The following is a 21,782-nucleotide window of genomic DNA, read 5'->3' on the forward strand; positions in this document are numbered from 1 at the left end:
GAGTATAAAAGATACCTTGACCTGACCGAAACCGCTTCACTTAAGATGTAGAATGAGTCACAGACGTATAATCTGGGCACCGTTCGGGTAATTATTCCGACTTCTTCGCCGAGCCATCCGCTGTGATCGGTGTTCGCACGATCTCGGGGATATTCCATATATGCGGCCACCACAAATGGAACTCTTCTTGCCGCTGGTTCAGGCAGTGACGGAGCCAAATGCCCCAGACAATATACAAGTATGCACCGGTACCGGTCATTAAGTGCCTATTGTCGAATTACGTTAGCCAAAGCTGAGAAGTTAAGTGTCGCCAAACGTACCACCAGCCATGGCCCTCAAGCAGAATACCCCATGGGAGTCCCAGCTCCCGGCGCCAAACACGTATCGTGCTGCAGTAATGGTTGTCTAGGTTCCATATCCCGAATCCTCCTAAAAACACACCCAACCCTAGCCCGACCATGAACCACATCGTCTTCAGCGTTTTCAGGTCGCGGACGTTCTCATAGTGCTGCTCTTCTTTGGAAAGGACAGGGAGACCCTGCTTCTCCCGGGCGAGTCGGTCCTCCTCGGTTGAGTGCCTCCAGGACGGGCGGAGTTTGACCTCCATGGTGTACATACTCCGCAGGAGCACGATGGCCGTTAATAGGGCGTACGCATTTTGGTGGAACACTGGGTTCTGAAGGTAATGGTAGTAAAGTGTAATAAATATGGCGAGAAACGAGAGGAACATGGCGAGGAAGATACGGTAACCCGTAGACTTGGAGTAGGAGAAAGATGCGTAGCACATCAGGCAAGTCGTATAGATCATCGATAGTTCGTCAATCAGCTGCATTGGATCTAGCAAGAGCGGCGGTCAGCTTTCGGTCGCTACAAAACGGAGGATATATAGCTTACACTTCAAGGTCGAGTGAAACAGGAAGCTGCCTGTTCCAACCAGAAGATATCCATAGTATGCGACCTCGAAAATCGCATCGTGTCCATTGCGCCGACAGCTCAAGATTCCTTTCACACCTAGCAGCATAAATAAGAGATTCGTCAGGGTATTGACGATCTCCGCTGAATATTTTGTCGCATAGTAATCCTGATGAGCGGAGACGGTCAACTTCAGGCAGCACTGACAGACGAAGCAAGGGAGATTCACTTACCTCTTCGCACCAATTTAACGTGGAGGTAACAGGTTCCCAATAGCCATCTTTAGCAGGCGGGTACGGAATAAAGGGAAAGAAAGGCATTCTCATGTCAGGGTAAACTATCCGCAAGCATCCGATCAGGTACCGCTTATCAGGCAATTAGGAAATTAGGAAGGATGGCGTCAGAGCAGCGAGCGAGTCAGGAGGGTGAGAACGGCGAAAGGAGCAGGTCATAAGAAGGAAACCATGGTACGGAGTACACTAAGGTTGCAGTAGCAGGATTGCCGGGGCAGTAACAGCTTTATGAAGTGGACATCTGATCTGAAGCAGCAGGTACCTAGGTACATTGTCGAGCATTCTGCTGTGACGTCGACAAATCACTGAGCCGATTGCAGCGAGACCCAGAATGTTCGGCTGCCGATTGGCTTGACATGGATGCCCTGAACTCGCAGATATAGTACGCCAGTGATATAGGAGAAGCCGTACTAGCTCTCAGCTCTGACCTCTGAGGAGAAGTAACTATGCTTCAATCCCCAAATCACCAAGTCCTATTACAACTTCAAGTTAGAGAGACACCCGTATGCCGCCCCGGCGCGGCGTTCCTTGCGGTTGAGGACAACTACCAATCAGCTGCCTGCCTGCAAAGCCGCGGATGACTTCATCAACGCCCGAAAAAATACAACGGTCATACAAAAATCACCGCGAATACCCTTACGTTCTCTACATTGCCTTTCTCTATTTATTATTGGATGTCATATGCGATTGGGCTCTCCCCAACCTGATCGTACGCACCATATCTTTCGGCGTCCTGAGCAGGAATATCACACTTGTCCAACGGTGACTCCCGGGGCTTTTCCCGAGGAAGCACCTCAGTTATGTCGAACAATGCAACGGCATACGCAACTCCGCCGGTGAAAACCATCTCAAGATGTAAGCCGATGCTATGCGCTATACCTTGTACGAACACATCTCACTGACCCCATATCAGCCTCGAAAACAACCTTCCACTTCGGCGCCGGCCTCCTCTCGGGCCTCACATCCTCAATCCTCCTCCAACCCGCGGACCTCCTCAAAACCCGCGTTCAGCAGTCCCACAACAGCGCCTCCCTCGTCTCAACCGTCAAGACAATACTTGCTTCTCCGAACCCAATCCGCGGCTTATGGCGTGGAACCCTCCCCTCTGCTCTCCGCACGGGCTTCGGCTCCGCTCTGTACTTCACATCCCTCAACGCCCTGCGTCAAGGCTTCGCACAAAGACACGCGCCACTCGCCCTTGAAAACGCCCAAGGCGCCTCCTCACCTCCTTCGTCCTCCTCCGCCCTCCCCAAGCTTTCAAACACAGCCAACCTAGCCACAGGCGCTGCAGCGCGGGTCGCTGCAGGATTCGTAATGATGCCCGTGACTGTCCTAAAAGTCCGGTATGAGTCTGATTACTACGCCTATCGGAGTCTATACGGTGCCGGTCGGGATATCGTCCGTACAGAAGGGATACGCGGTCTCTTCTCCGGTTTCGGCGCGACGGCTGCGCGGGACGCACCATATGCAGGCCTTTACGTGCTTATTTACGAGCAATTAAAGCGTCATCTTGCATCTGCGACGATTATGCAGTCATCAGACCCGGACCAGCGCCTGAAATCCTCCTCTTCATCCTCCATCAATTTCGTATCTGGCGCGGTAGCAGCAGGTCTGGCAACCGCGATCACCAACCCGTTCGACGCCGTCAAGACCCGGCTACAGCTGATGCCGGGGAAGTACGGCAACATGATGCGGGCTGTACGGCTGATGATTCACGAAGATGGCGTCCGGAGCCTATTTGGTGGATTGGGTTTGCGAATCGGAAGGAAGGCGCTGAGTTCCGCGCTTGCGTGGACAGTGTACGAGGAGCTTATCCTCCGCGCTGAGACGCGGTGGGCGAAGACTGAGATGGGGATTTGATCTACCCTAATGTGTAATATATTGTTTGAGCTATGGACATGGTTACGGATAGGATCTGGGTGTGGAAAACAAATCATCATCATAGATCATTTCACTCATGAACGTATATCATATATAGCGTGTTTCATAGCATGGAAATCACAACTCATGAAAGACAAACAAAGTATAAGCACGAACACTCAGAGCCGTATATCAGTAGTGGGCGAAACAAGCGAACGAGCTAGAGGGGGGGAATAAATCGCATTCGGAGAACCGAAAACAAAAGCAGAGAAGAGAGAAGATAGAAAGAAAGGTATATCAATCAGCCACCCGTGTCAGTTTCGATCAAGTGAAGATCCACGACCGCCGGCTGGGGCTCTTCTTCCGCACAAGGTACATTTTGTCCTTCTTCCTGTCGTTCACTTTCAATTCGGTCAGGGTGCTGGATGTCTCGGTGACGAGCTTGCCGTCGCGTAGACGGCGGGTGTGCGCAAAAAGTTCCTCCTGGAGTTCTTCGCTGATCCATGTTTTGATGATGATATAGTTGCCGTCGAGCTTTTCGGAATTGTTAGTGCTACTCTTCTCTTCTTTGGAGGTGGGAGAACTTACTTCATCCCAGGCCCAAGGGAGCCGATAGGCCATTAGTGTATCGGGGAGCAGATGCTTGCGGTGGACCTAGAAGATTGTCAGAATGGTCGTCCGTAGGAGATGAGGTAGACGATGCATACCTTGATCCAAGTCGCCTTGCGGTCATCCCTCTCCTTTTCTTTTTCATCATCCTTTTCCTTCTTCTTCTCCTTCTTCTCTTCTTTTTCTTTTTTCTCTTCCTTCTTTTCCTCTTTCTTTTCTTCCTTCTTGTCCTTCTTGTGCTTCTTGTTGATAATGTCTTCAATCTCTTCCTCGGTGTAGCCGAATTCCAGCCTCAGGCGTTCCCTGAACTCTTTGTCACGCCTCGCGGCCGCCTCGCGCTCTGCAATTCTGCGGCGTTCTTCGGCGAGCTTCCACTCCTCGACGGCGGCCTGTTTCATGGCGGCCTCCTTTGCCTTTCTCTCGGCTTCCGCAAGGGCGATCCGAGCCTCCTCATCTTTGATTTGTTTCTTGATCCTCTCACGCTCTTCCTCTTCCTCAATCTTGCGCTGCAGCTCCTTGAGCCTTTCATGCTTGAGTTTCTCGCGTACCTCCTCCTGTTCAGCGGCCTCTTTCTCCGCCTGCTCAAGTCTCTGGAGCCGGTAGCGGCGTTCAGCCTTGCGCTTCTCCTCCTCTAGGCGTTCGGACTCCTCGTATCGCTGGAGTCGTCGTAGCCGATCACTGATGTCATCCTCATATCGCTCCTCCTCCTCCCTCACCAGACGGACCTCCGGGTGCTGCTCCGCATATTCACGATGGCGAGCTAGTTCACGCTCAAGACGTCTAATATCCCGCTGCTGCTGAAGGATCTCCAGATCCTGTTTCTGATCATTCTTCTCGAGCAGTCGCTGGTCGATAACAAGGTCAAAATCACGGGGGGGCTGAAGAGCCGGCTGAAGCACCGGGTACGGGGAGGGATCCCGGGACCGGGAGACACTAGTACTGGCACGGGGACGGCGGCGATGCTGCTGACGCCGTAGGACAGTCTCATCCTCTGAATCATATATATCAAGATACTGGTTGTCTTCCTGGTGGTGGGAGGACGATTCGCGATGCTGCTTGCGTTTCTGGTTGGAGCTCGTATTGCGAGACTCGTTCTTGATGTCGACGATGACAGCAGTGGGCTGGACACGATCCCGCTCCAGGCGATCGCGATCGCGATGGTCACGTTCGCGGTCACGTTCACGGTGTTCATGGTGCTCACGGTGCTCACGCTCACGCTCTCGCCGGTCGCGCTCTTCACGGGTGCGCCGAGCGCCTGTCGAGGCGGAGCGGTGGATGCGGACGTCTTCGTGCACGGTGTTTGGGCTCAAGTAGGTGTTACTGAAGCTGGGGCTGAAACGGGTGCGGGAAACGGAGCGCCTCCTATGATGCTGTCTGCGGGGGTACTCCATCATTGAGATGTCCGACTCCGAGTAATCGGTCTCAGATTCGGAGTACGAGTAGCGGCGTTGTCTGCCCATGATGAGAAGGTAATCTCTCGATATATAAACCTTGCAAAAGGAAAAAGATGAATTCACTTCGCAGGGAGCAAGAATACGAAGGCTAATGCAATGTAAGAAAAGTGAGTCAGGAAAGGCTGGATTTGATATCTCTGAGTGGTGGGGGCTGAAGTGTAAAGGAGGGGCAACGCAGGCTGAAAGCCCAGGCACCAACCAGCTGTATGAAAGCCGGAAAGGATGAAACGAGATGAAAGGATGCGTGAGAGCAGCACAGGGGGAAAAGAAGGAAGAAGAGAAGAAGACTGAGAGAAGAGGACGCACAGAAAACCGCCCCCTCCTCCTGAGTGTATGGCGGGCGGCTCAGCTGGGGTGGGGGATTCAGCGTCATTGGATCATTGGGCGGCTGATCATCTGAATGACGACCATCACCGACCGTTGCAACATTTCTTGGACATTATGCAAGTGGCTGGGCTCTGCTTCGATTCTATTCTCAGATATCTATCCCCAGTCCCAATGCTCGATTCTTTCTCGGTTCTCCCCTTCAGCCAAACCAGGGAACAGAGCGGTTGATCCCGCATGAGCCAAAGATTTCACAGTTGGACAATGGTCAACCCCAGACTGTCGACAAGCAGATGTCATCCCAGAACATCACCAATTTTAGGCACTCAAATCAGGCAGAAGAAATCATGAGAAAGGGCCCAGAACAAACTCGGACCCGATGCCTGACACGCTCAAAACTTGGGTATGGATTCTGTGCGACAAACTCAAATTTCGCTGAATCTTTGCTCTTCGATCAAGGTCCTTGGACAAGGCTGAGCCGCTGAGGTCAGTAGTGGGACCTTGGAAATTGGCGTATCGCCCTGCACAGTCCAGCTTCGATATTAATATCAACGCATACTATTATTACGATGTGCTCTCCGAGCCTCTCTGCCCCCCGGCCTGGCGTATCAGAAATAGCCCGCTTGTCGCCGAATCTTGTACCTGTGGCGGCGGCTTGGTTTGCCATGGCTCACGCTTGCGGCTTCAACCTTCGCTGATTTTGCCCTATGATACGGAGTTGTTAAGCTTATAAATATGTATACCTGTTCTCATGTGTATATTAGAAAGCAGAATCCCCACCTAAGGTAATTTCACAAGCTCCTGAAACACCAAGGTATATATTTTTACTTCAACCCCCAGCTTCTTCGCATCATAATTCCCCACCTTATAGATCCGAGCGATAACAATTACCTCTTCCCAAGTGGAAGACTCCCATATCTGGTCCGTGTATCGGTATTCCCAAACATGGCACAGCAATGCATGGTTGTGAGAGTCAAGCCTGATTTGTATGGTTCCTACTCCGATTAGACTCAGAGTTTAGGGCGTATTGGGCACCTATCTGAAATTTCAACAACTGTAGGCAGCTCCAACTCCGTAGCAATGTACTCGCTGAGAATTCAGGCACCTCATCTCACTTGAAACCATCCACTGGGGGTATCAGAAAAGCGAAACACTATGACATAAGCCCATGAATATATGATCAGATCAGGTTTCTCACCACTGGTCTCTTCCATATGTCCAAGCAAGCTGCTTCATTGAGGTTCGGACCTACTAGTATGCCAGACCACTTCGATTACGCGGAAAACCGAGCATGAATCGAACAAACCAGTCGTACCATTCATCCAATAACAGGAGCATAGTTTCAGACCACTACACAGATGCCCTCAGCATCGAAAGCCAGAAAAAGACAAAGTGATCACGCCCGACCCGACTTCAAAATCTGCTCCAGATTCTCACGACTATTCTTAAATGTCATCTCGAGATAATTCATCCTCTTCTCTAGTCCTTCAATCTCAGACTTTAACTCCGTACTCTCGGTCGATATCCGCTTGTCGACGGCTGTTCTGGGGACCGCGACGAACCTGTGGGACGCAGGTGGTATTAGCATTCCATTTTCAAGCCAATGGCGGTGCCATCGTGTTGTAGGTTGGCGCCAGGAGATAGGACGGGAACACCACTCACATCCGACCAACACCTTCGTAGACCTTTGTGTCACCGGGTAGAGTTCCAATTTCCTTTGATGTGAGCTCGAGCATACGGATGTCTCGCTGTTTTGTCGTCATCTGGGCCTTGGTGATGCCGATTTGTTGTTGCGAGGAGATGACGCGGGATTCGATCTCTTGAAGGAGCTGGAGATTGGAAGAACATTTATTAGCAGGAGTAGATTGTTTGACCGAGCGCTATGCGTACTTTTTGGAGAGCTTCGTTGGGAATAGACATTTTGAATGCGGAGGAGGGGTTATGATTTCACGGAGCGAGGACGGTTTGTTGGGATGAGGGGTGGTTCTAAACTGAAAGGGTGTTCAATGTTTAAGCATGGGCGGTATGTTCGAATTGCGAGTTAAATGAATGGTCGAAGTAACTGTCGATTCTGTCGCGATTAGGATTCTCGTCGTTGCGTTGCGGCGACAAAAGCCATGGGGCTTATCGGGTTGGGTCCGAAGCTGTTTCTGCCTCAGGCATCAAACATCGATCTGGTTGGTGGATGAGGGCTTGGGGCTGAGCAAGTAGCAGAACTCTGGGATGAGATGAGATTTTTAGAGTAACTGGGGCAAGGCCACTATACTATATTGCTAGTGGTAGATAGCTTCGTACTGCATCATACAAAGGGCACGCGTGGTGGGCTAGATTACCGATGGAAGGTTGATCAGGTTTGGCGGCGTAGAAGCATAGTATTATTTGGAGCTCCAGAATAGGAAGGAACGATGGCTCAAAAAACAGGGGACGGTCGCGCCTTCCGTTTATATTGGGAGACATTTTAAGGAAGGTGCAACCAGAAAACGCACTTTCCAAGAGTGAAATAGGAAGGAGCGAGCAACGTGCCTGGTCGTTCCTTCCTTCTATACCAACTTGCCCGTGAGGAAGGAACGACCCCGGGGTCACACTCTGCGCTTTCCTAGATAGTGGAACAGGAAGGAGCAAGAGTACGCTCGTAAGGCCTGATTAGTACATCATAGCCGCTCTCATCTTATTGTAGTTCGCGCGGGTTATAGGCTCGTACTTTGCCGGCTCCTCTTCACTCATGCACGATGGTATACACTCAATGACAGAGTCATCATCTGGCGACATGAAGTAAGGAATCGAGTATCGTTCGCGCGTCATCCGATTCGGACCTTTGAACCGGTCCGAAAGCTCCGGTAGCCCAACTCGATGATTTGTGGAACGAAGTCGATCTGCATGGTATAAGAATATATTGAGCGGCAATTTCAAAAAGGGACTTGCCGTTACTCCACCTCTGCAACAGGTCTCCGACGTTAACGATGATACTGTTTCGAACCGGAGAAGCTGGTCTAAATGTGCCGGGGTGTGAAATGTCTTCGACCTCCAGCCCACCACAGTCGTCTTGGAAGAGCATGGTAATTGAGCTCCAGTCCGTGTGCGCTGCGCAGCGGCTTACACGCTCGCTTTCCAGGTCCTCAGCGGGAACAGCTAAGTAGTGCAGCAGCCGGAGCTGGTTGTCGTGTCCCCCATGCTTCCTTGTCAGATAATCTATGTCTTCCAAGTTTAGCCCTAAGGCAAGGGCCTGAAGAATCTCTCTGCCGACCCGGTCACATTCCCAGTAAAACTTAGTCATAAACGCTCGGAATCCGGGTAGAGAGCTATTGGGGAGCCATTGATTTGGCTGGGCAGCGCAGTCATCACTTCCGATGTCGTAGACTTCCTGGAGTGTTCTAAGCCAAGATCAGGGGATTGGAAAGGCAAATTTATCGTGAACAACAGATATCAACGCACCTTGACATCAGGAACTTTCCTTAATCCGTTTCTCACTTCCTCGTACTCAGCTGAGCTCTTGACCTGGGTTACCTTCTCCAGCCCAGGCCACGAATATCCGCGATGAACTGCCCAGCCTTCTGGATGGGGAGCTTTCATCTTCTCCTCTTCTGGAAGCGCAAAGAGCCGTTTCATGCAGTCAAATGCATTGTCGAGAGTTGTTTCCGGTAATGAATGATTGATAATTCGAACGAATCCGACCTGCTGACATGCTTCCACCAGCTGTTGTGCCACGCGCCGTTGAGACGCTCCATCCTGAGAGGTGGTCCACGACGAAAAATCTACAACAGGGAGATCCATGATAGTGATCCTGCTTGAGACTTCTGGTCAATAGTCAAAATTTCCGAGCTCTTGAAATAGTTCAATGATCGAAAAGTGTCCGATTTGCCAGGTCAGCATGGCAATCAGCTGACGGTCACATGGCCTGCAGCTGCTCTGCAGTAAGCCATGCAATACTCCGTACAGGGCTTTGATTGACTATGTTTGAGAAATCTTTCTGAAAAGCATTGCTGCAAAGCATTGTCAAGTTGAAGTTGTTTGATACGAGGAATTCAAGTCAAACGTGTGAGAATCTCAAAATGTGGTTTCGTCATACTCCGCAGTGGACTCCGCAACTGATCTATTTGTTCTTGTTGGACTGAAGCCCCAACCTCCTCAAATATACGCACAGTCGGGGTCTGCTTACTCCGTAACATTATATATTTAACTTTGAGGAGACTAAATCATGAGCCCACTTAAGACACCGGCCCGTTTTACCAATGGTCACACAGCCGCATGGATGGCTGGTTGCTAGGTGGAGATATTGCGTTGCCAGCACAGTACCTTAGCAGTTCTGGGCGCAGGCACTGGGCACACAACTAACTAGCCCACTCTTCCGATGACCGATCAGGGTCTGATGCTAATTTCCTTTCCTTTAAGATTCGAGAAGAACCGAAATTTATCATTTATCGAAGCAAATAAGTCTGCCAGCGTGTAGCGCATCATACAATCGTCGGTGGTCAACTTCCCCAGACCTTGGACCAAAATCGCTAACAGCGTCCTTGCCGCTTCTAGAAGTTTGTTGATTGCCACGGCAAATATTTGCCGCGTCAAACTCGAGGCTACTCGACGGAATTTCCTCAATGCTCGGAGCGACCTCGAAATTCTGCTCTATACTTGGATAAGACAGTTAACAACGACCTTTTTATTCTGGTACCGCGGGCGAACGGACACAAGCCCTAGCACGAGATGAAGGCTTCCGGGTGGATAGCGGCCACATTCCTCGCCTCGAGCGTCCTATCGATAGAGACCATCCCATTCGCACACCCCATCACCGCAAGTCCTGAACAAACCGGGAGAGCATATGACATCTTAGAACTCTTCAAGCGCGACGGCAACTGCCCAGGCGGATACGATCCATGCGACGACACAGGTGTCTGCTGCCGGACAGATGCGAGATGCACCAGCGACGAGGCCGACCACGTCGCATGCTGCCCTAGCGGCGCAAGCTGCACTGGTACACTGAGCGGCCCGAGCTCCGGGGGGTTCCAGTATCCTTCTACATCGGATGCGACACCGACGGGAGACGATGGGCCTGAGGTAACCGGATCGACCATGTCGGGTGCATATCCGTTCGTTTATGTTCCGACCTCGTTCTCAGATGCGGATCAGTGCTCGTCGTACTATGACCGGTGTCAAACCGACTACACGCAATGCGTTAGATACATGGGGGGAGGCTACGGTGTTACAGTCACTGGAGGCGGAGCGGACTTTACTCAGACTGGTGGCTCGGGGTATGCGGAGGAGACCTGCTCCAGCCTGAGACAATCAGCCTGTCACGGCCTCAATATAGGAGTCTGTGGTAACTACGAAGGCGGATCGGATGGTGCAGGGTGTAGGCGGACTTCCAGTTTGCATGATATTGTTGTTGGCTTACTGGTTGGCGTTGCTGGGTTCTTCATTTGATGAACCATATGAACGATTCTTGTATATTGCGCCGCTATCTACTGGATGGATATATGGAATGACTGAATGAGTGATGTTTCGATTTGCTGCTGTACCCTTTATGTTGATATATAGCCCTTGCCAAAATCCATAAAATATCTACGAGTACCCACCTCGCACCTCACCAAGGGCACCGATAAAGGTATTATCCAGCGACTCAATGAGCATCTGGCTAAGCTGGTGCCTGAGGAACCGCGACACTTGAACAGGTACTTGGATAGAGGCGTATAGAAGCTATGCAGGCCCATGGAGATGATATCTTTCACACTTGGGGGCAACCACGAAGCACCCCAACGGAACGACGCAGGGACTCGAGATGCCTCCGACATTATTTGCTCATGCAGTCTCACACCGCTTGATCGTCGAGCCCAAATGGCCTGCAGAACAACGAACTAGATTGATACGCTGTCCCTGCAGTCTCCATGAGGGAGAGCCAGTCAGATGAAGTGCAAGAAAAGTGAGTGACAAGTCAGTGTGGGTCAATCGATGCCTGATTAGCCCACACTCATCAGTACCTGATGGCACTGAGGGTTGAGCGAGCCCTGAGAAAATTGTCGAACGGTCTTACCAATGATATGAAAGTGCCCGAAGTTTCCCTCGTGACGGTGAAAAGCAACCTGATTGAATGAATTGGAAGCTGACCACCGCTTAATTTCATTGTGACGGTTATAATGATGAGTATTAAGCCTGCAACTAGATCAAAAAGAGGCGCAGCGAGATGCGGGGACGGCCGGTATCTACAACATATGGAGGGGATCGGAGGATGGATGCAGTCAGGCCTCTCAGCCTGAATGAGCACAGTACATAGTGGAGGTGCGCACCATCGGAAGGTGAGGATAAAATAGAAATAATAGTGGATAGAAAGTAGTCCATACATAGACCAGCCTTTCCAATTTCTGAAATTTAGTTGTTAGGCCGATCGGTCGCCTTTGTCTCAGAAATCCGGTGGTTGGGCTTGTATATTAACTCACTTGCATGAGGAGGCTGGGAGAATCGGTCAGGGTCACAACAGCTTCGGCTCCCCTCCCAACCTTCATTCTCTTCTCCTCTTTTCCGACTATCTTCCTCGTACTCCGTAATCTTTCCCCCTTCCTTAAGTGATTTTGCATTCCAGTTGTTTGTCGTGGGGAGTCGCCGTCTCAATCTCTTGATCGCAATCAACTTTACGGCGGGTTTCTGACCCTACGTTCACATTCTTGGGACCCTGCGACCAGCAATTGCGGCTGTCAGAGCATTCTTGATTGCGTCGAGCCGATCGCTTGGGAAGCGCCATCGCGATAATCATGCATACCTCGCGGATACTACAGTCGACAGTGTCGATCCTGATATTACTGAGTCAAAGTCAACTTGCCCATGCGACTCCATTGGGCGTCGAGGGCACAGGTCTAGAGAAGCGCTGCGACAACCCCTGCGGTTACTACAGTCAACTTTGCTGCGCATCGGACGAAACATGCATCACGAATGATAACAATCAGGCTGTCTGCCAATCCGGAGGCAGTAGTGAGTCGGGCAGCGGAAGTGGTTCATGGGAATACTATAGCAGCACCTATGTCGTGACCGAAACCGACGTCCAAACGCTCACCTCCGTCTGGAGCAGCTGGGTGGCGAGCCCAACGAGTGACAGCTGCCAGGCCGACCTCGGCGAAACTCAGTGCGGCAGCGACTGTTGCGGCGCTGCCTATGTTTGCAAAAACGACAAGTGTGTTCTGGCCGCTACGACCTCAATCTGGGCGACCGAGACTGGCGCCAATCCTCCGGTTCGGCCAACGGACTCGAGCACTGTCACAGAAACCGCGACAGCCACCCAAGGGTTCGACGCGCCCGTTACTACCGACGGATCGCCGGCATATGGTGTTGACGCTCCGGACGATGATGGCGGCCTAAGCGGCGGCGCAATTGCGGGTATCGTGATTGGAACACTCGCTGGTGTATTCTTGCTCTTCCTTCTCTGCCTCTGCCTGTGCGCTCGCGGGATCCTGAACAGCATTCTCGCCTGCTTGGGCATTGGAAAGCGAAGAAGGACAGAAGAGACGTATGTGGAAGGTCACCACTCGCATCATACGCATAGGCCGGGTCGTACCTGGTTCGGCACCCGACCATCAGGACCTGCACCAGAGGGCGAAAAGAAGTCGTGGTTCAGCAGTCTGGCAACCATCGGAATCATCATCGGTGCGATCACACTCTGCCTCGGCTTGAGAAGGAAGAAGGATCAGGACGAAAAGAGCGACTACACTTACCCAAGTTACTATAGCTATTACACCAGCACAAGTAAGCACACCCCTGGTCTTTGATATCGAACGGATTCCGCTAACAGCCTTGCAGCAAGCGAAAGCTCAGACCGACGGACTAGACGAAGCAGGCGATCAGGCCGATCCAGGTCTCGAGCGCATTCATAATGACCAATGATGAGACCGTGAAGTATACGGCATGACTTCACGACACTTCCACCCATGACTTGATGCCTTTCTTGTGACGATTTTGATATACACGCAGGGGTGGCCTGCGTGGCTGTATGTATCTCCCTTCCAAGGGCTCTGATGGAAAATGCTTGTATTATGATGAGAAATGATTCTGATGTTTTGATGCATTTCGTTTCCCCTCACGCGCATGTGATGCTGCTATATATTCTGTGTGAATGTAAATAGTAGATGAGACCGTGAATATCAATGAGAGAACCATTCAATAGATCTAAACGCCAATGCGGCCCACTTCGGCAACTCGGGCTCAGATATTGGACAGTCAAAGACGCAGGCACAGAGGGCTCGCAGACTGCCTCGAATGCAGATGGCAAGGGGTGGTACATGTAGCATTGTAGGCTACTTACTAGTAGTAGGCTGACGGTCGGACATGCACCTGCCAGAGTAATCTGTGCGTTCTTCAGTGTAACGTGCAACACCATCTGACGGGAATGGAGATGATGATCCTGCGATTTTCTCACGAATGAAGCCCATAAACGGAAATCAAGGCTAAAAGAAGCTCTCGAATCCTTCAGAGGGCCCTAGCTTCCTCAGCTTTCCTCAGGCGTCAAGGTGAGTGGGCGCTGGGTAGTCTGAGTCAGGTTTCAAGCCCCGGTCGGAACCTGCGTCTCCCCGCCTCCCGGAGCCCGAACCTTCGCCTCGATCACGGATTCACCTCCAATTCAACCCGCCGCTCTCCTCCCACTCACTCCGAGTGCATGTTCCTCATTTACCGTTCGCAACCGGCTCCGAAATATCGATCAATGAATCTTCTGCCGGCCTCGCTTCTCTGACCGCACCTACTTTCGTTCAGCCCTCCCTACCGTCTGTTCAAATTTTCCGGTCGGCCAGGGTAGTTGGAACTACCCTCCTGAGGACTCAACTCGGCCCGCCATGCTCCAAACGCAATCTCAGCACGTCTTTTCCCACCAGCATCAGTATCCTCAAGCTGATGCCGCCTGGTTACAACATCAGCAACAGCAGCAGCAGCAGCAGCACCAGGCCCAGCACCACCCGCACCAGGCCCAGCAGCATTCTTCGCTAGTCGCTCAACAACATGCTCAAGTCCAGGCGGCCGCGGCTGCTGCGGCTGCGGCTCAACAACAGCACTACAACCGCATCGCCATGGCCAGCAATGCTGCAGCAAGCAATCCTGCCCAGGGGGTAGGCAATGGAGCGATCGGTGGGGATAGCGCACTGTCGAGCGGAATGTCAATGATCGAAGGCGGAGTGAGCGATGAGAACCGCAAAGTTTTCATCTGGGTTGCGGAGCTCCTTGATGCGAATCGCCGAGAGACTGCCCTCATGGAACTCAGCAAGAAAAGAGAACAGGTGCCCGAGCTGGCTCTCGTTATTTGGCACTCGTTTGGTAGGACTCCCTCATCCGAAACCCCCCACGACCGACTAGAGAATCTGCTAACTCGCCCCTTTGGTGAACAGGTGTCATGACCGCTTTACTTCAGGAGATCATCTCTGTATATCCCCTGCTTAACCCTTCCCAGCTTACTGCTGCGGCTTCGAATCGAGTTTGCAATGCCCTTGCCCTTCTGCAGTGCGTTGCATCTCACAACGAGACTCGCACTCTCTTCCTGAATGGTGTGTACCTGTCTTTCGTCGGCAATTCGAGGAAACTTTACTCATTGACTTGCCTCAAAATAGCACATATTCCCCTCTTCCTCTATCCCTTTCTGAATACGACCTCGAAATCCCGACCTTTCGAATACCTCCGTCTTACATCTCTTGGCGTTATTGGAGCTCTGGTCAAGAATGATTCGTCCGATGTCATTAACTTCCTCCTCACAACTGAGATCATCCCCCTCTGCCTTCGTATCATGGAAACGGGCTCGGAGTTGAGCAAGACTGTCGCAATCTTCATTGTACAGAAGATATTGTTGGATGATATTGGCTTAGCCTATATATGTGCAACCTACGAGAGGTTCTATGCCGTTGGTACGGTGCTAAGTAATATGGTCACTCAACTGGTGGAACAGCAAACCGTGAGGCTTCTGAAGCATGTTGTGCGCTGCTTCCTTCGGTATGTTTTGCGCCAGTCATCGTTGCTGACTTAACCCGTGGCTAACCTTCTTTGGATAGATTAAGTGACAACAGCCGTGCCCGCGAGGCCTTGCGCCAGTGCCTTCCTGAACCTCTTAGAGATGCCACCTTCTCATCGGTCCTCCGCGATGACGCAGCTACAAAACGCTGCCTCGCACAGCTCCTCATCAACCTCTCAGACAATGTCTCCGATGGCGCACCGGGTGTTGCTATGTAAAAGTTGAAAAGCATTGTTTATCTTCGATTTCTTGGTATATTTGATACACTTACGACTTGCATGGGACTGGCTCAGGCGAAAATGGGTTATAAGGCGCAATTTGTGGGATGGCATACAGCAATGAAAAAGAAGAAGAAAAGACAAAAACAACGATGCGAACTGGATTTGACGGAACAATGGGGCGAGGATATATTGAAGAGATAAATCGACGGTGTTCAACAAGCATATTGGGGGTTGGTTTCTTGTCCGTGGGCGATGAGGGTTTTTGCTTTCTGCTCGCTATATCCCTTATTCCCCTGTTTATCTAGTTTATTTCGGTCATCGGGGTGCGTGGTTGTTTGGTGGCATGGATATTGATATGGACGGCGCTATGTTTCTCTGTTTCCTTGTCTTCTATGGTCTTTTCTGCTCTTCATATGAGAGAGATGGACCCTCTTGATGCGAGATACCAAGATTTATCTACTGTTTGTTAGTTGACTGGGGCTACTTGTTTTTAGTCGTCAATGACTGCATTATTTTCTATTACCCCCTTTCAATAATATCAAGACTACGATTAGGAGTCTAGGACCTAGGTTATAGACGCGATCATCCAGCCTTATCGCAGGTCATGTGACACGCGGATCTCGACGCGCTCCCGGAGATTCTGTGATCTCATCCTGTGCCCTTCAAGCTGAACACGCCCACTTTTTGGACAATAATTTTCTGCGTTCTCGGAATCAGGTCGCGACTTTCTTTCCGCTGCTAATCCCAGTGATAATACCCTTTTTTTTTTTTTTCCAAATTAACGCGTTATTGAGATCCTCTTTAGTCCCATTTTCGCCCCTGCGCTCCGGCGCCTTTTTTTTAAAGGCATGGTATCGCGAAAGCGCAGCCGCTCCGAGGCAAATGCTCCTGCGGAGCAGCCACAAGAGGGGCCTGGCCTTCTGACACAGCTTCGGAACTGCTGGGAGTTTGCGAATCTCATGCAGTATATCGCCATATTTGGGAAAATCATGAAAATCGATGAAGATTTTGGAATTGAAGTACGTAAGATCGTTTTTGCTATATAGAGCGCTCTTTACTACTGGTTCCTTAAGTGTCGCAGGCCAGCTAACGTGTTTTTTACATGACTTTCTTTCTGACAGGATCTGGAAAACGAATGTCTTAAACCTAGTCCTTCGGAAAAGTTGTTGGAGATCGGCCTCTGCCTCTTGAAATGGGTTTCGTCGCACCGCGGACTCACGTACGTGGATATGCCCTGTTAAGACGCATTGAAGCTTATGAAATTGCTGAACGACTCTAGGTTCGATAACTTTGATGAGTATACGCGACGACAGTATAATGCGAAAGCTCCCCACATCCCGAACCCCTTCGGCCACGACGAAGTTCCCAACAAGTTCTTGGATTTCGATGTCTTCCAGAAGCTGCGCGTCCTACATCAGTTGAGCATCTGGACATTCTGGAACCCCGACCGGATTCGTGATAAAATGCCGGAACAAAGGGAGAATGACCAAATGCAATGGGTGAGTCTTTGAGTTCCGAACCTCCTCTAGCTGTCTTTAACACTCTGTGAAGCGCATTGAGGAAGTCGGGTACGACCGTGAAGGCCGGTATTACTATATTTTGGATGACAACAGACTCTACCGTCGCACCGATCCTCCCATCCCTCCTCCGAAGCCTTCCAAGTCTAAGTCTAAGACCAAGAGGAAAAGCGCGCGAGCCGTAAGGGCATCAAAGCGGAGAAAGGTTACGGGCCATGACTACGACGAGGATTCGGACGAAGATAATACTGAGCCCATCGAGGAACCCGCGGATCCCTTCAGTACGATGAAGTGGGAATGTATCGCAATCACACTTGACGACTACCGGAACTTCCTGGATTCGATACGAAGTACGAGAGATGCGGATGAGAAGATTCTCCGGGGCAGGATTGAAGAACAGGTACTACCGATTATTGAACAGGAGGAAGCCGCTCAGGAACGGCAAAAGGCCAAGCGCGAAAAGGAGCTTATCAACCTTCAACTTCTTGCTGGTGCGAAGAGGTCAAGTCGCCTTGCGCAAAAGTCGGAGAAAGAGCGACATGAGCGGGAGGCCATTGAGGCAGCACAAAAACGGGAGGAAGAATTAGCGGCCGCTCGTAAGGAGGAGGAAAGGTTGAAGAAGATGGAGAATGACAGACATTCACGTATCATGACTCGGGAGCAGCGCATCAGGGACCGTGAGAGGAATCGCGTACTTCAAGAGGCTGAGCTGCAAAGAATCCAAGAAGAGCAGCAGAAGCTTGAGAGGGGTGAAAGCAGGATTTCCGAACGGCAGCTTAAAGCGGAGCTTGAAAAGCAACGGAAGAATCTAGAGGATCTCTCACAAGAAGACGAGTGGATCTTTGACTGTTCGGGATGTCATGTTCATGGAGAAAACTGGGTAAGTTACTCACATCGTCTAACCAAAGCATAAATGGTCTTCTCTAACCCTTTGTAGGATGATGGCAAGCACAGCGTCGCATGTGAGAAGTGCAATGTGTGGCAGCATAGCGAGTGCCTTGGAATAGACGAGAAAGAGGCAGAACGCGAGGACTTTCATTTCGTCTGCCGCGACTGCAAGCGCCGTGAGGAAGAATCGAAGCTCCCCAAGTTGCCGCCCCTCAAGTTCAAGCTCGGCTCTTCCCCTCCGTCAAACGCTACTGTCGAGGCCCGCGGCCCCCATGGGCCGGCTGATATGCTATCCTCGAGGACTTTGTCCACGACGAAAGAGCATCAACACCCTGTATCGACGGCTGTCAACGGGTCGCCGTCGAAACATCCAGCGCCACACCCTTATTTACCTCAGCCCCAAGTCTCGACCCATGTTATGACGTTCCCTCCTTCTCCCGAACGCCGACCTCAGTCCTCACATACAAACCCCTTTAGTCCTGCTCGCGCTCCTTTCTCCCCGTCCAAGGGCATGAACGGCCTTGCTCACTCTCAGGAGCAGGCTCCAAAACTACCCCCGATTCACCATTTCCCTTCAAACGGCCGTGGTCCGCTTCCTCCCGCTGCTTCTTTCGGTACACGCCGACCTTCCTCTTCCCACTCGAACCCTAGCCCTTCTCTCCCGTCTCCTATTCAGAATAGACCGTCTATGTCCCCCACTCAGGGTAATCGTGATGTCGGACCTCTTGCTGGTTTCCCACCTATGGCTTCATCCGATGGCCCAGCGCCATGGACCCCCTACGGACCGAATCAGACTCCACGTCCTAACACCGGAAATCACTTGTCATTCTCATCTGCTCACAATGGCCACATGTCCTTTACCGCGACTCCCACTGCTAACAGGGCTTCATCCCCGTACAATGGTCAACCCGCCCTACTATCTGGACTGAGCCCGACGAAACAGTCTCCACGGCCGATGACCGCAGGAGGCATGGCAGGTGCCCCAATTCTACCTCCTGTGCAAAGACTAGAGCCGAGTCCTAAGTTGATGGGAAGAAGCTCGCCTGATGCACCGATTCCACCACCGGTGAAATGCATGACCCCGGAACAGGAGGAGCGGAGACAGAGAGAGAATGCGATGGGATTGCATAATCACTTTGCGGTTGCCGCTAACAGCCAATCCATCAATCGTATTCCGCCTCTTGAACCATCGCCGTTGGTGCCGAAGCCTGAGTCGTCAGATGCCCAACGCTCATAAACACCACATACAGTGTTTTTCTCGCTCCTGATCAATTGAAACGACCATATGCATGCATCTTTTTTTATCACTTCTGTCACCTTTCGTCCACTTTTCCTTCACATCCTAATAACTTCGCGGACGATTTTCAATACTAGCCGACGACTCGGTCACTATTCCGGCTAGAGTTGTGGGTCTCTATCCGTGCCGCGAAGGTCTGTGCTTACTGGAACTCGTCTTGTGTGGATTGTGGAAATATTATCAGCAACGAATCGGGGACACCAACCGCCTGTGGAACAGCCTGGAGATCGACATACCCTAACTAGCGCCCTACCCCATACTCCAAAGGAGGATGCTGGAACCCCCGGGAGGTTAATTGAACGACGTGCATCACACACATTCAAGGAGTCAAGACGCCATTTGAGTTTCGAGCTTGTCTCGCTGCCGGCTCATCAGCAGTCAGCCGTCAGCAGTGCAGCTTCGGTCCATATTGTACGATTATTGGTTTGATGGTTGTTTTACTTCGTTTTTTCCTTCTCCCTTCTCCAATTCCTCTTTTTCTTGATTACTTACGCACGTCCTCATTATGTTTGCTGCGGTATTTCTTCTCTCTTTTTTTTCTGAATGAATGTACCAACAGGAATGGCTGGATGGTTTGGAGTCACCTGGACTGAACTGGATTGGACTGGATTGCATGCATAAACACTACACAGTACAACTTGAAGGCGGTAGGCGTTTGGTTGGGTTGTGTTTATCTTACTGGGATACTCTATCATTCTTCGCATACATGAAATGAATTTACAAAACTGACTTGTCGCATCGCCAAAGTAGAGAGAATATCGTTTCCTCGTCCAGAACATTCCCAGTCAAGTTCCAAACCGGTCCCAATCTTATCAACCAATCTCTACTCTCGGGTTCAGCCCCAGCATGAGCGAACAGGGATAATACAGCAGCTGCAGGGTGCCAGGCATCCAGCAAGCAAACATCGCATAATCCCATTATCCAAAACTCAAATAACCCAGCTCGGCACAGAGCAATTGTCAGCAACCGGCAGTCAGCACAGTAGCCCGGGGAAACAATGCAGGACTACTGTACCTTCCGGGTTTAAAACTCCATGCCTGTCAAAAAGCAAAGTGATGGCCGCGGCGGCAAGTGCTTATATATTTCAATCTGGGCAGCAGGGGTTTACTGTAGCTCACGGTTCTGTGTTCCGGGCTTCTGGTTCTGGTTCTTTTGCGCACTTGCAGCGTATGACTGTTTGTTGGTCCAGTCTGGACTGAGCCCTTGTGTCCCTTTCTGAAATTTGGGGAGGGATATCGACCCTGGGTTGCAGGGTGCATATACGAGGTTTCTGACAGATTGCCTTCAGGCTGGTCTGTGCTGGGGGTTCCTACTACTCCGTACATTACTAGGTATCTCGATAGGGGCCTCCTGCCGTTGCTGCTGCTGGTTCTTCCGTGGTTCTTGATGGACGGTCAGGGCGTGTAGCTCCTCATATGCTTCTCCCTGGTTTTCCATATCGAATATCCAGACAGGATTGGAGATGCTGTGAGAAGTAGAGCTGTAGATTTGGCCCCCAAGCTTCACCCAGAGAACCTTGTTTCGTAGGATCTCTGGCGCTGCCCGTGCGACCGGGAGGATGCACCTCAACCCAGGCCTGTGCTTCGGCGTCGACCGCTCCTCCCCTGTCACTGCGCAAGGTCCAAGATAGGGTAAGTGCATGGCAGAAGCCACGAACCACGGACGGCGGAGTAGTGAGCTATGTTTGAAGTCCAGCAATGAGCCCTGTCTCCAAAAGGCCCCTGCATGAACCATGGCTCGATTCCGGGACAGGTGAGAGCGAGGCAGGGGGAGTTCGGGGAAAGAAGGAATACGGAGGAAGAGGTGGTCACAGACAATGTCTCTGTCTGGTTTGTGGAGCAAACAATCACTTTCTGCGGCTTGCCTGGAAGCCTCGTACAGTCGCTGCTGCCTGCAGCTTGTCGAGACGATCGTTACACCTGTGCTTAAGTCATGCAGTAGTTCGTAGGACTAGGAGCTGGAAGGTGGAGCTAGGTTGGTGTAGCAAACCTGCAGCTTTCCAGACTTGAGCGAGAGGTGCTGTGCAGCGTGGAGCCTCCAGTGCACAGAGTACTTAGGGCTCACGATGCCGGAAGACAACCTTTGAAGTGAGTTTCCGCGGAATGGCTTGGCTAGGAGGTATTGTCTGTCGTGTCTGAGTTTGGATTTGTTCTCGTCGTCCCCTTTCTCATCCTGCAGTATGGCCCTGCTTGAGGCATGAGCAGTCGTGGAATGTTCGCAGTCAACTGTCTCCAAGCTCTATGTGCATAGAAGCAAGCAATGATTATGTGTGAAGATGCAGTGATGCAATGCAGGCCAATGCCAGTGGAGTTGTGCTATGCATACCCCGGGGTAGCTTGAAGTTATGCAGAGACCCAGGAAGTCTCATGTCATTTGTCAACGGACACTCTCCTCAGGCTCCAATATCGTCTTCAGTCTTCAGAGTTCAGACTAATAATTGTCA

The 21,782-nt window shown here is 51.2% G+C and overlaps 10 protein-coding genes across 10 annotated transcripts; 5 read left to right on the forward strand and 5 right to left on the reverse strand.

Moving 5' to 3' along the window:
• Window positions 1-91: 91 nt before the first annotated feature.
• BJX68DRAFT_266457 (ceramidase) lies at window positions 92-1,232 on the reverse strand (the record flags this gene model as incomplete). The annotated part of the gene is made up of 4 exons (XM_071045514.1): window positions 92-266; window positions 321-837; window positions 895-1,081; window positions 1,146-1,232. 4 exons carry the CDS (start codon window positions 1,230-1,232, stop codon window positions 92-94), a joined length of 966 nt encoding a protein of 321 aa, XP_070899529.1.
• A 187-nt stretch (window positions 1,233-1,419) lies between these two features.
• On the forward strand, window positions 1,420-3,216 carry BJX68DRAFT_74088 (putative mitochondrial carrier protein). The gene is made up of 2 exons (XM_071049691.1): window positions 1,420-2,060; window positions 2,119-3,216. The coding sequence occupies exons 1-2, from the start codon at window positions 2,006-2,008 to the stop codon at window positions 3,063-3,065; spliced, it is 1,002 nt and encodes a 333-aa protein (XP_070899530.1). The 5' UTR covers window positions 1,420-2,005; the 3' UTR covers window positions 3,066-3,216.
• Window positions 3,217-3,576: 360 nt separating this feature from the next.
• Window positions 3,577-5,428, reverse strand: BJX68DRAFT_236543 (uncharacterized protein). Its single transcript, XM_071040037.1, has one exon. It carries the CDS (start codon window positions 5,132-5,134, stop codon window positions 3,731-3,733), a length of 1,404 nt encoding a protein of 467 aa, XP_070899531.1. The 5' UTR covers window positions 5,135-5,428; the 3' UTR covers window positions 3,577-3,730.
• Window positions 5,429-6,236: 808 nt separating this feature from the next.
• On the reverse strand, window positions 6,237-7,583 carry BJX68DRAFT_236545 (putative prefoldin subunit 1). Its single transcript, XM_071040038.1, has 3 exons — window positions 7,343-7,583; window positions 7,115-7,281; window positions 6,237-7,014 (listed from the first exon to the last, which is right to left on the reverse strand). The coding sequence occupies exons 1-3, from the start codon at window positions 7,370-7,372 to the stop codon at window positions 6,849-6,851; spliced, it is 363 nt and encodes a 120-aa protein (XP_070899532.1). The 5' UTR covers window positions 7,373-7,583; the 3' UTR covers window positions 6,237-6,848.
• Window positions 7,584-8,095: 512 nt separating this feature from the next.
• BJX68DRAFT_255053 (isopenicillin N synthase family dioxygenase) lies at window positions 8,096-9,223 on the reverse strand (the record flags this gene model as incomplete). Its single annotated transcript, XM_071042977.1, has 3 exons — window positions 8,096-8,325; window positions 8,375-8,813; window positions 8,885-9,223. The coding sequence occupies 3 exons, from the start codon at window positions 9,221-9,223 to the stop codon at window positions 8,096-8,098; spliced, it is 1,008 nt and encodes a 335-aa protein (XP_070899533.1).
• A 576-nt stretch (window positions 9,224-9,799) lies between these two features.
• On the forward strand, window positions 9,800-10,916 carry BJX68DRAFT_74170 (uncharacterized protein). The gene has a single exon (XM_071049693.1). The coding sequence runs from the start codon at window positions 10,151-10,153 to the stop codon at window positions 10,865-10,867; it is 717 nt and encodes a 238-aa protein (XP_070899534.1). The 5' UTR covers window positions 9,800-10,150; the 3' UTR covers window positions 10,868-10,916.
• Window positions 10,917-11,324: 408 nt separating this feature from the next.
• On the reverse strand, window positions 11,325-11,866 carry BJX68DRAFT_74168 (uncharacterized protein). Its single transcript, XM_071049692.1, has one exon. The coding sequence runs from the start codon at window positions 11,781-11,783 to the stop codon at window positions 11,415-11,417; it is 369 nt and encodes a 122-aa protein (XP_070899535.1). The 5' UTR covers window positions 11,784-11,866; the 3' UTR covers window positions 11,325-11,414.
• BJX68DRAFT_236549 (uncharacterized protein) lies at window positions 11,492-13,583 on the forward strand. The gene has a single exon (XM_071040039.1). The coding sequence runs from the start codon at window positions 12,190-12,192 to the stop codon at window positions 13,195-13,197; it is 1,008 nt and encodes a 335-aa protein (XP_070899536.1). The 5' UTR covers window positions 11,492-12,189; the 3' UTR covers window positions 13,198-13,583.
• Window positions 13,584-14,009: 426 nt separating this feature from the next.
• Window positions 14,010-16,206, forward strand: BJX68DRAFT_236552 (Rcd1-like cell differentiation family protein). The gene is made up of 4 exons (XM_071040040.1): window positions 14,010-14,731; window positions 14,803-14,958; window positions 15,022-15,397; window positions 15,457-16,206. Exons 1-4 carry the CDS (start codon window positions 14,257-14,259, stop codon window positions 15,632-15,634), a joined length of 1,185 nt encoding a protein of 394 aa, XP_070899537.1. The 5' UTR covers window positions 14,010-14,256; the 3' UTR covers window positions 15,635-16,206.
• Window positions 16,207-16,323: 117 nt separating this feature from the next.
• On the forward strand, window positions 16,324-19,658 carry BJX68DRAFT_74257 (putative PHD finger domain protein). Its single transcript, XM_071049694.1, has 5 exons — window positions 16,324-16,656; window positions 16,759-16,856; window positions 16,917-17,136; window positions 17,189-18,034; window positions 18,092-19,658. The coding sequence occupies exons 1-5, from the start codon at window positions 16,486-16,488 to the stop codon at window positions 19,277-19,279; spliced, it is 2,523 nt and encodes an 840-aa protein (XP_070899538.1). The 5' UTR covers window positions 16,324-16,485; the 3' UTR covers window positions 19,280-19,658.
• Window positions 19,659-21,782: the final 2,124 nt, after the last annotated feature.

The sequence above is a fragment of the Aspergillus pseudodeflectus genome (assembly GCF_044049435.1).
Source record: "Aspergillus pseudodeflectus strain CBS 756.74 chromosome Unknown BJX68scaffold_19, whole genome shotgun sequence".
In the NCBI taxonomy this organism is placed as follows: domain Eukaryota; kingdom Fungi; phylum Ascomycota; class Eurotiomycetes; order Eurotiales; family Aspergillaceae; genus Aspergillus; species Aspergillus pseudodeflectus.

Excerpts from the sequence above, each read along its gene's own strand:
- BJX68DRAFT_236552 (XM_071040040.1), top strand. The coding sequence starts at position 14,257 with ATGCTCCAAACGCAATCTCAGCACGTCTTTTCCCACCAGCATCAGTAT. Across the intron at positions 14,732-14,802 it reads CGTTATTTGGCACTCGTTTG|GTGTCATGACCGCTTTACTT; the intron begins GTAGGACTCCCT and ends TTTGGTGAACAG. Across the intron at positions 15,398-15,456 it reads GTTGTGCGCTGCTTCCTTCG|ATTAAGTGACAACAGCCGTG; the intron begins GTATGTTTTGCG and ends TTCTTTGGATAG.
- BJX68DRAFT_236543 (XM_071040037.1), bottom strand. The coding sequence starts at position 5,134 with ATGGGCAGACAACGCCGCTACTCGTACTCCGAATCTGAGACCGATTAC.
- BJX68DRAFT_236549 (XM_071040039.1), top strand. The coding sequence starts at position 12,190 with ATGCATACCTCGCGGATACTACAGTCGACAGTGTCGATCCTGATATTA.
- BJX68DRAFT_74088 (XM_071049691.1), top strand. The coding sequence starts at position 2,006 with ATGTCGAACAATGCAACGGCATACGCAACTCCGCCGGTGAAAACCATC. Across the intron at positions 2,061-2,118 it reads GGTGAAAACCATCTCAAGAT|CCTCGAAAACAACCTTCCAC; the intron begins GTAAGCCGATGC and ends ACCCCATATCAG.
- BJX68DRAFT_74168 (XM_071049692.1), bottom strand. The coding sequence starts at position 11,783 with ATGTATGGACTACTTTCTATCCACTATTATTTCTATTTTATCCTCACC.
- BJX68DRAFT_74170 (XM_071049693.1), top strand. The coding sequence starts at position 10,151 with ATGAAGGCTTCCGGGTGGATAGCGGCCACATTCCTCGCCTCGAGCGTC.
- BJX68DRAFT_74257 (XM_071049694.1), top strand. The coding sequence starts at position 16,486 with ATGGTATCGCGAAAGCGCAGCCGCTCCGAGGCAAATGCTCCTGCGGAG. Across the intron at positions 16,657-16,758 it reads ATGAAGATTTTGGAATTGAA|GATCTGGAAAACGAATGTCT; the intron begins GTACGTAAGATC and ends TCTTTCTGACAG. Across the intron at positions 16,857-16,916 it reads TCGTCGCACCGCGGACTCAC|GTTCGATAACTTTGATGAGT; the intron begins GTACGTGGATAT and ends GAACGACTCTAG.
- BJX68DRAFT_236545 (XM_071040038.1), bottom strand. The coding sequence starts at position 7,372 with ATGTCTATTCCCAACGAAGCTCTCCAAAAA. Across the intron at positions 7,282-7,342 it reads CCAACGAAGCTCTCCAAAAA|CTCCTTCAAGAGATCGAATC; the intron begins GTACGCATAGCG and ends TCCAATCTCCAG. Across the intron at positions 7,015-7,114 it reads TACGAAGGTGTTGGTCGGAT|GTTCGTCGCGGTCCCCAGAA; the intron begins GTGAGTGGTGTT and ends TGCGTCCCACAG.